The 10520-nt window shown below is 42.2% G+C and overlaps 1 protein-coding gene across 1 annotated transcript; it reads right to left on the reverse strand.

Moving 5' to 3' along the window:
- Nucleotides 1-302: 302 nt before the first annotated feature.
- On the reverse strand, nucleotides 303-8850 carry PLK2 (polo like kinase 2). Its single transcript, XM_054055096.1, has 14 exons — nucleotides 8577-8850; nucleotides 8101-8208; nucleotides 7805-7921; nucleotides 7480-7609; nucleotides 7108-7195; nucleotides 6603-6698; nucleotides 6181-6379; nucleotides 5940-6087; nucleotides 5429-5526; nucleotides 4668-4791; nucleotides 4175-4415; nucleotides 3954-4083; nucleotides 3757-3867; nucleotides 303-3650 (listed from the first exon to the last, which is right to left on the reverse strand). The coding sequence occupies exons 1-14, from the start codon at nucleotides 8775-8777 to the stop codon at nucleotides 3459-3461; spliced, it is 1983 nt and encodes a 660-aa protein (XP_053911071.1). The 5' UTR covers nucleotides 8778-8850; the 3' UTR covers nucleotides 303-3458.
- Nucleotides 8851-10520: the final 1670 nt, after the last annotated feature.

The following is a 10520-nucleotide window of genomic DNA, read 5'->3' on the forward strand; positions in this document are numbered from 1 at the left end:
GGATCATTCTCCAACCTAACTATTTTCAGGAATAGTGAAATAGCTTTAAAGTGAATGAATCTTCTTCTTGTTTCCTAAGTAACCTGAACAATGTCAGAAAATTTTTTCAATATTGCAGAGTAGCATACTCTCAATTTTTTTAATTTTTTTTTTTTTACCTTATACAGTATATGAAGTGATTTAATGAAATGTAATTCTCTCAGAACACCTTAAATGCATTACAGAATGCTCTTGAAAACCTCAGTGACTAGTGGCATCACTGGGTAATACATTACGTTAACATTGAAGCATGACCTATTTGAATCATTTCCTTGACTTGTTTGCTATTGGCAGGTTAGCACACTGGGCTGCTCAAGTACATACATCTATTTGCAAAAATAGATTTAAAAATTTGATAAAGATGTTTTGTCAAGAGTGAGAGAGATCTTTCTTTTCTTGGTAATGTTAACTCCTGTGTCCATCACTCATACCTGAGAAAGCTATGTGTTAACTTTCACCTAATCCTTTAATCCCCACATACTCATTCAAGTATATAAGCTCCTAAACTAAACTCTTGTGTTGTGTTTTCTCTTATTTTCAAGAAAAGATTAGGATCACTGCATGGCAAGCATAAAATCCAGACTATATACCTTTCTTTCAAGGGAAGGTAAGACGTTTGTTATATAGAGGAGTGGACGAGTACTTTTCCAACATTAATCTTCCCATACACAGAATTACAATAGGGGTGTTACGTGATTGGGTAAAGGAGGTCAATTAGCATACTACAGTGTCTTATTTAAGTCAGGATCCACCCTGGGAAAGAATTTCAGAACCTTTGTTCCAGATGCAAGTTTTTATATTAGATATTTTAAAGCAGCTTTCCCTCCTTGGGCTGAAGGACTAAGGCAGAGGTAAGTGTATTTCAAAATGGGTGCTTCTCCTTAACCTGATCTAAACACCTCTCTTGCTCTATGAAATTAAAAAAGTGAGGTAGGAACACAGAGCACTAACCAGAAAGATACAGGAGTATTTAGAAAGCACCAGGCATCCACACATACACATTGCATACAAATAACTGATTCATTTAACTTTATTTGAGTGAGGTGCATTACCACTGTCCACAACGAACTAGCATCTGGCAATAGGATTTAGGGGACTTTACTCCCACTTTTAAAAACCTTATGCCTGAGGTCAGATTTTCGCTTACACCAGCCTGAATCTCAGCCATAGAAAGATGATTTTGATACTCAAAGAAATTATAGCAGCCGAAGTAAAGCTTTTTTTAATTTCTTCAGCACACAGACTGTCAAACAAGTAACTGGTCTTCCATTTGAAGAAGTGAAGAATTATAGCTAAGGTAATTTTTGTGTTTCAAATGCACACAAACTGTATGCTTACTGGTGTCGTAAACATAAAGGGAGATCTTACTTTTTAAGAGAAAAGGGCTCAACAGTGGCTGTATGTGTGCTGCAGAATTAAGTAAGTCATGGCCTCCCAGGAATAAAATCAATCATTATCTCTTGGAGAAAGTAGACAGCTGGGAAGTTTATTCTCCTCACTATAGCAAGTATATATTTAACTTCACCGAGCTGCCTAGAGTTACATTAATGAATCCATCTGAAGAACTCAACTAGGTCTTCCTGTCTAGACTTAAGAAGTAAATCAATGTTACCTAATGCATGGTATTCAATACGAAGAAAACAATCACACTTAAACACACTTGCAGTAAGATGAAACGAGCCAGAGATACCTCCTCTGCTCACTATTTTGGCTTGACACCTGTAGTTTGTTTACTTTGTACTTTATTACATTGACTGCCAGTTCCTTGCATTCACGTGATTTGAGATACTGATGACAACTGAGATCTGCCTTTCAGAACAGACCTCATTCAGTTATGCAAAGATTAATCCAAATAAGTGATTGAACTACTGCTTCCTGCTGCATCAGAGCAGTTTCCTGAAGACTGCTATCTGTTTACATAGTTCCAGGTATTATGTAATATCTCGAGAGAAATAAGCCCAGCCCTCAAGTTGACGTTCCCCCCTGCTCTGAGTCACAAATTCTCAATCATTCCATTATTTGCATAGTTTAACTGACAAATGATATTGCCTTCAGTTTAGGAAGGCAATAACTCTAATAAAAGCACAGTTACTGACAATGGGATTTTACCAAGCAGCAGGCCATCTCTATGCTGTCCTCAGCTGTTTCGAGCTACTTTACAGAGAACTTATGGCATACTATAAATGGTATGTGGTCTTTAATAACACTTCCAGTTGTCTAATGTTACCAACTCAGTAGAGTAAGCCTAAAGTTCATATCAAGTCAGGCTTTAATCTTCTCACCATTTTGGCCTTACTTTACTGAGGTAACCATTTAACTATGGGCAGAAAGACACACACTATGACAGATAACAGAGGGGCAATGATAGGTGTGGACAATTCATTCTCTGAACGAGGTGTCAGTCTTCTTCAGTTTGTTGATGAGTAAGAGCAATGCTTCCACAGCAAGTAAGGGGAAGCAGCTTATACATCTCATTATCATAACTACTGTCCACCGAGCATCATCCATCAGTACAGCGTTCTTTTGAATCAGTGTGAAACATCAATAGCAGTCCTGGGATGTAATATCTGGAAAACATTTGGGTTTTAGTCTCCAGGACAAGGCCTGCATCATTACTCAGCAAGCTGCATAAGCAGTTACTTTGGGGGCAGTGGTATAGGTAGCAGCAGCAGATCAGTGCATGTGACTGCATTAAAGCCTGCCACACGCATATCCTGGCCTGTAACAGACTTTTTTTTAAAGCAGCATAATGAAAGCAGACCTGCAAGGTTTTTAGTAATTCAAAGCAAGTTAAATTATATTGTAAAAAGAGTGGAGAATGATGCTTTGTATTTCCATTCTCTTTATTGCCAACAGATTTATGTTCAAAATGCCAAGGTCCAAAAAAAAAAATGTTGTGTAATAAATACTTCACTTTAGGCTGTAATAAATAAAAAAAATTATTAACAAGGAATGCACTTTGCCAGCCACAAGTGTGGGTATTTTTGAAAAATAAGAAAAAAAAAAAGTATGGCCATAGTTCACAGTTAAGCAGCCAGAAGCTGCTTATTACAGCTATCCCACAATAATGGAGCTCTCCCTTCCCTCCCTTTGCAGATGCATATTCACAGTTTAACTCCATGAGAAATGCTCTCTTACAGAGTAACCAGTAACACTCTGCTCCAACTTCAAGTCAAAATTATCTTTAACACACACATGAAGCAAGGAAAACTACGATCCGAAGAACTCCTTGTCACACCATTTTAGTCCAACAATAAAAGTTTAGGCTTGTGTCTAATAGATGTGTGCCCAGCACACTATGACAGTCAAGGTTTCGTACCACCACACATCCATCATCAACATACTAGTAGCTATATTATCCCCACTGTAGATTTCACAGTGAACAAGAGGTTCCATTTGGTTTAACAGAGTCAGTCTTTTCAGTTACATCGCTGCAGCAGCATGTTCAGAGCATATTCCATTCTGTGTTTTAGTTCCAACGAGCATCCAGAAACCAGGAGAGTTGTAAGACGAAACGTTGTGGATATCCTGTCTTCATTGATGTAGGTAAGGAGGTACTCCTCACTCTGATTGCAAATGATGATTTTCGTGTGATCATGATAGAAGTTCACCTGCGAAAGAGGAGAGAGTTACTTCTCTCATGTTCTGGCACTTATATAGTTTAATTGAATTAAAGTATTTTAGAAACCCTTTCTCCAGTGATGCCACCAAACTTACTTGAAATGTGCCATCATTGAAGAGCATCATTAATGCTTTATCAGATTTAAGCCACTGTAAGAGGTAAAGCCTGGGCCTGCGAACATCCGTTAGGCTGGGCAAATCTCCTCCCTAGGAAAAGCAGCAGATAAGTATAAGTACTCAGTTCACATTTGGTGCAATTTTACAGCTCAAGATCCAGAAGGTGCTGAACTTACATCCATGAGGTTCTCTTCCATGTAGTGAGAGAAATACTTCAGTACAGTTACTTGGCTAATGAACTGTTCAGGAGCCTCTGCAGCTGAGAAGACAGAGCACTGGCCCAGCTCAGCATAGTAGTGGACAGTCCTGTAAGAGGAGAAAGGAGTTTAGAGATGAAATAAAAGTATTTGATGTTTAAAGTGCTTTAGTGAATCGTTTGGTTTGTAATCATTCTTACTTTTTGTCTGGCAGAAGGCTCATATGTGCTCCATTATTGAAAAGGACACCAACAGTGTGATCTGACAGCTGGTACCCAAAGCCGTACTTGTTGGAATAGTCCACCCATTTTGTAACCCACTGAAAGGATGCTGTCAGCTGTTCTTTGGGAATGCTGTCTGCTTCTGGCATGTTCTCCAGACATCCTCGCAATACCCTTGCAACTGTATCAGCAACGCTTCCCATGGTACTGTCCTCCAGGCCTGAAAGAGAAGGATTAGACTGATAAGAGGACACAGAGAGCTTTATTTCTACATCTTTCAGTTAACTAGACTGTAATTTTAAGAGGTTTGGCCTTTAAAACTGTAAAGCCATAACTGTTCCAAAACATTGACTATTAACACTTAGAGCAAAACTAGGAGGCAGGAAGGAAGGCAGTTGTTTGTTTCAAGCTTTAGATACAAAGAAAGTAAAGGTGGGATTTATAATTAGAGATTAAATTTTGCTGCACTTACATTCACTGCTACTGCTGCAGCTTCCCAAAGTTCCTCTGACTATCATCCGAATAGAGTCTCCAATCTGCTTTGTTTCTGGTAATGCTCCTGGCTTCGCTACTGTTGTGACAAGAGGCTGGATCTCCTAGAAGACAAGTCAGACATGTAGACATCAAACATAACACAAGCCAAGACATATACACAAGTTTTGCATGGCTCTCCTGTCTCACAACAAACACTATATTCTAAGAAAACTGGTATTAATGTTTCCAGCAAGTATAAAAAGATTATGTTGGACTAAACTCAAAGAAACACACCAGGTCTTTCCATTCTTTAGATCTCCAATTTGCATCTTACAAGTTATTATTCAGTCTTCTGTTCTCCTGCCCTAGCAGGAAAACAGCTGTGTGCAGGTCTGAACACTAAATGGTAGGAGATAGATCTCAGTAATTTATTCTTTAAGAAGTCCTAGTTAATCGTGAACTGAAGCTCTGTATTTCGAACATGGGAAAGAGCACTTGGCAGACAAGTTACCACACAGACAACAACGCAGTCTAGGCAGATGCTATAATTACTCAAAAGCCAAAATTGATAGTCTCCCTACAAAGGCTACCATACTGTGGTGAAGCTTGGTTAAGCCCTCTTAAAGCAAGTCTGCTAATCATTTAAGCTTGATTATGCTGCGTACAGCCCTGGCTCTGATATCCAAGTCAAAAATAATTTAATTATAGCTACTCCACCCAACTGTGATTGGATTTGAATTGAACCGCACTTGCATTTACCTCATCCGTTCTGTGTTTGTGGGGCTGCTGCGTTATCGATGTCTTCTTCAAATCATGCCTGAGCTTGTAGATTTCTTCATCTTCTTTAGCTAGTCTGTCTGTAACAGCATAATAAAAAACACTTTAATACTGTCTCTGGAACTATTGTTCAATTACAGAAAGCCTAATAAGAGCTTCAGAAAGCACACTGTCTCCCTCCAATAGCTTCTTCTAAACATGCTATAGCCTTGCAGAATAGCTGTGCCATTATATACAATCATAAAAGGTTAAGTTTTTTGACAAACTTAACACACAGGCAATATAGATTGTCAGTATGCTGTAAGAAGCATTTACTTATGTAAGTTGGCCCAAGTTGCAGGCTAACACCTCTACTTAATAAAGAGGTCAAACCTAATGCATGAAAGCTCCAAGACATAAATACAAGTGCTCTGTTGCTATCTCATATCTGTACATCAATAGCATGACATGATGGCATAGAGACAAGTTTCAAGCATAGCTATAATCCACTTACTATGTGAGTCGAAGTATCTGGCTTTATCCTTTTTACCACCAAAAAGAGCAGCAGCTGCTTTTTTGAAGAAATTTTTAGCAGGACTTGACAAATGAAAATCGGGAACAGTGTGACAACAGCTAGCAGAAAGTCTATCGGGTGTAAAGCCCTGTGGAAATGAGATTCAGAAAATAGTTTTTAGACCACAGTGTGCATTTTTAGGGTTGATATTTTTTCAGCTGGAACACTAGAAAATACAAACCTGTAAGAAAAATTCATGTCGAATTATTTCGTCCAAACTGGGCCGATCTTCAGGATTTTTTGACAACATGCTAGCTATTAAGTGTTTTGCAGGTGCCAAGAGAGATGAAGGCAGGCTGTATCTTGCTTCCCTTATGCATCTGTATGTTTCTTTAAGATTTGTAGTCTCAAACGGAGGTCTTCCCAGTAGCATTGTATACCTGTTTAAAAGCAAAGGAAACCAACTTTATTTTACATACCCACAACAGTCACCTACAACTACTGAAAAGGCCTTGTCTGTCTCCTAAGATTAAGCATTTCTGCACTTGCGTTAGGCATATATAAAAGGCCTGCAAACTGATGCAGTGCTGCATTCCCTTTGAACCCTTAAAAGCCAAAACCAGTGATAAAAATACTTCATTTCAAAGGCAGTGAAATACTTACATTACACAGCCTAAGGCCCAGATGTCAGATTCACAGCCATGCCCTTGTTTGTTAAGGACTTCTGGAGAAAGGTAATTTGGCGTGCCACATATTGTTCTGTAAATCAAAGAGGCCACAGAACTCGTTAGTAGTCTGTATAGGAAGAAAAGAGAAGCTATTTTTCATAGGGCAGGTTTTCCTCTCAAGTTCTGACAAGAACTTAAGACTCCTAGAGACAAGCTGTACAAACGCTAATAGTGTAGATGTGTTTCATGGTATCTTCATGATACATAAATAGGAGACTCATATCTACATTATTCATCAACCAAAGCAAATGCCTCTGGTATTTGCTATTATTCAAGTGCTCAGAGTAAAGCAGAAGTTTTCTGCAGCCTGTTTTCTGGAAGGGGAAATCTTGATCCCAGAAACAATTAGCTTTTGCTATGGAACAAGATTTCTCATTTCTAAATGAATTTGGTTTTGATTAGTAGTAGACTAACTAGACAACATTTGTTGATGCCCCTACCTTCTCCTGTGCTCCAGCGGTTCCAGCCTAGCTGCCAAGCCAAAGTCACCCAGTTTCAGTTCCATGTTCTCATTAATGAAGAAGTTACCTAGTAGACAAAGAAATTCCAGTTAGTCCTTTTCTTGCAAGGTAGGAATGCGTTTGCCACAGGTGCTGAGTCATGCTTAGTTCAAAGCCAGAAGCTAGCCAAGATTTATTTTTTTTTTTAATGTAGGAATGCTTAATGTCATCCCTTAAGCACTCCAAGTTTCCACTGTAAAGGCAGACTGAACTGATTCTAATAATTAAGCTATCACCATAGAAGTGTAAAGCGGTACAATGCTGACAGGGCTGGAGGAGTGTGTTTTGTAGTCGGTGAGGTACAGAACTTACCTAGTTTAAGATCCCTGTGCAAGATTTCCTGTTCATGAAGATACTTCAGCCCTGACACAATTTGCCTGAGGTAGTATCGTACTTCTGGCTCTGTCAATACCTTCCTCGCCTTTAAGATGTGAGCCATTGACTGCAGAGGAAAAACAAAGGCAGAGACGTCACTGAACATTCATGCGCAAGGTTTACCTTAAGCTAAAGTAAATCAATGCACGATGAAATGACAGCTAAAGAAGCCATAAAAAATACCTTTTACAAATCACACACTTAAATTTTAATTGCAGATTCCAGGTAAGTAAATACTGGATTTCTTCCAGCTGATGCTCACCCTTCTACTGCAGTATTCCAGAAGAATGTAAATATTCTCTCTGTCTTCAAAGTAGTGGTAAAACTGCACGACATGTCTATGATTAAGCATTCTATGCAGCTCAATTTCTTTATCAATCTGCAGAAACAAGAAGCAGAGGGTGGGGAAAGTGGTTAGTCTTGCATCCACGAAGCCGAGCACACCAGAAGCTGATCACAAAGCTGAGCTACGAGAACCACTTAGAGGGAAAGGCTGGGCAATCCAGCACAAAGAGAGTTCGGGGGAGGGGGAGGAAGGCGATTCATGCACACACACACCTTTTCCCTTTGATGAGGTTTTGCTACTCTGCTGTGAGGAATGATTTTTGCAGCATAAACTTTATTTGTTGTCAAATCTGTCATCTCATAACACTTGGCGAATCCACCCTAGAGAGACACACGAGAAAAAAAAAAAAAAAGACAATTATGACCGGTATGAATGAAGTCCCGCACTTAGTCATTCACCAAATCACGGATTAGTCAAGAAGCACAACTTCCTTCGCGCAGGGCGATTCGATCAAAAACAGGCGATAAAACCGAGACCCGTCTGCGGGTCCGCGTCCCCGCACGCAACGTGGAAGTCGGTTTCGAAGGTTCCCCCGAGGCTTCCTACGAAGCCTCTTCGAAGGCTTCTCCCGCACTCGGCGCGGCCCCGGGAGGCACTCGGGGCGCTGCGACTCGTCTCGCGGGGCTCGGAGCCGGCTCCGCGGCACCCCCCGCACCGCCCCTGGGGGGGGCTCCGCCGCGGCTATTACCTTTCCGAGCACCTTGCCGCGGCAGTAGCGCTTCCCGGTCGTGGGGTCGGTTATAATCCGGGAGACCTCGGAGGCGGCGGCGGGGTGCGGCTGCTCCTCCGCTTTCCTCCGTCGCGCCTCGCCGCCCGCCCTGCCCGGCGCCCCCTCGCAGCCCTTCGCTCCGCCACCCGGCGGGTGGGCGATGTTCCGCAACAGCTCCATCTCCGCTCCTCGCCGTGCTTCCCTCCCGCTGAGCTCTTCCCTTCCCTCTCGTCCCCGTCCCGCTCTCGCAGCGATCCCCACAGCCGAGCGCTGCCCAGGCTCGTCCTTTATAGCGCGGGCGGCGGCTCCGCCCCGGCGCTGCGGGACCGCCCCGCTCCGCCCCCCGCCTGGCCCGGCCCCGCCCCGGCGCGGGAGGAGCGCTGCGGGCCGTGAGGGGTGGGGGGCGCCCAGAGGAGGGTGAGGGGGGCCTTTGCCCGGCGGGAGCTGCAGCTCTGCCCTGGCCGCGCTGTTCCGATGGCGATCGCTGCCTGAGCAGAGAGACAGGGCCCGTCCTTCGTCTGAGCAGGAGGCTCGGTCAGTCCCCGTGCCGAGGGGCTGCCCTGTCCCCCTCCTGCGCCGCAAACCCGGGGCTGGAGGCGCCCCCGGAGCTGTCTGACAGTAGCCGGCTCCGAAAACCGCGCTTTCACGAGCAGAAGCTTTTCCTTAAGCATCCCAATGGCACACAAATGGATTCTGAAGAGCCACAAAGACGGTTCAGTCCAGGATCTCAGCGCAGACAATTCTTAAAGAGTGAAGTGAGTGCATAGAAGGAAAGTTTTTGCATTTTTCTAGTTCTGAAGATGCAAAAATGCTGACATTCCTTGATAGAAGTTTCTGAAATACTCTTTGCTTGTTGGCACACACCAGGAATACTTCTGCCTGCTTTCGTTGCTGATGAACGTAAAAGTCTACTTAGTTAAATGCAAATGACTTAAATCCTGTAACTGTATAAATGATTTTGATGTTAGTCCCTGAACATCCCTTTCACATCTTAAAATAACAGCAAAACTTATCTGTTTTACAGTGTTGAACAGCAGTATGCGTGTTTTAACAGAACACCTCCAAAAACTCTAGCAAAAGTTCAGAAGAGCAAACAATAATTTAAGTTTTCCTACTTGAGTACTACATTATGGAGGTAGCAGTGATGAAGTGTCAAATACATTGAATTCTGTATAATCTACTACCCACCCACATTTTTTTACGGGACACACGCTCTTACAGGCAGTTGTCTTACTTCCTACCTCACTCTGCAAAGTCTAGTCATGTTGTGCTAGTATTACTAGTGATTAACAATAGGAATAAAGACAAGAAGGGAGAAAAACTGGGACACATAGACTGTACACAGTCCTGCACCCACTCTGCCCTTAGCCTCGCAAGCTTTGTCTTCCCCAGAGAATATTGTTTCCCTCATGCAATTCAACTTAGTATCCATTATTGCAAAGTAAATTATTCAATGTAAACACGTTTTCTTGATGCTTTGTTTTCTGTCAGTAAGTTGCTTTGGTCTGCTGTGCTGAAAGGCATGTGCGAAAGGGGAAAATGGGCAGGATAGAGGTACACGTTTTCCCTCCACTGGAAAAAAAATGTTACTACACATGGTAAAAAGCAAATGTAAAAAAAAAAAACAGGCTTACAGTCTGGTAAAGGTTTAAGGGAGATTGTTAAGCTTGACTTCGAAAGGACACAAACACCTGGTTAAAGCTGAACATAATAACTGTTGCTAAGCAAGACTAGAACTATTTGTTCTCACATATTTTGCTTCACCAAGGTCTTTAAGCTCTGATCCCTCTGCTGCAAATGGCCATGGGGCTGCCAGGCTGCCCCACGCAGCCTGTTCCGATACTCCAAGATCACTTCTCCCACTATGGCACTGGTAGCATTCACCTAATACTTACTTCAAGGTGCCAAGTTTACCACAGCATA

Source organism: Cuculus canorus, chromosome Z, assembly GCF_017976375.1.
Source record: "Cuculus canorus isolate bCucCan1 chromosome Z, bCucCan1.pri, whole genome shotgun sequence".
NCBI classification, from domain to species: Eukaryota; Metazoa; Chordata; class Aves; order Cuculiformes; family Cuculidae; genus Cuculus; species Cuculus canorus.

Coding starts and splice junctions, on each gene's coding strand:
- PLK2 (XM_054055096.1), bottom strand. CDS start 8,777: ATGGAGCTGTTGCGGAACATCGCCCACCCGCCGGGTGGCGGAGCGAAG. Junction 7,610..7,804: donor TGGAATACTGCAGTAGAAGG/GTGAGCATCAGC, acceptor TTTCCTCTGCAG/TCAATGGCTCACATCTTAAA. Junction 4,084..4,174: donor AGCCTTCTGCCAGACAAAAA/GTAAGAATGATT, acceptor CTCCTCTTACAG/GACTGTCCACTACTATGCTG.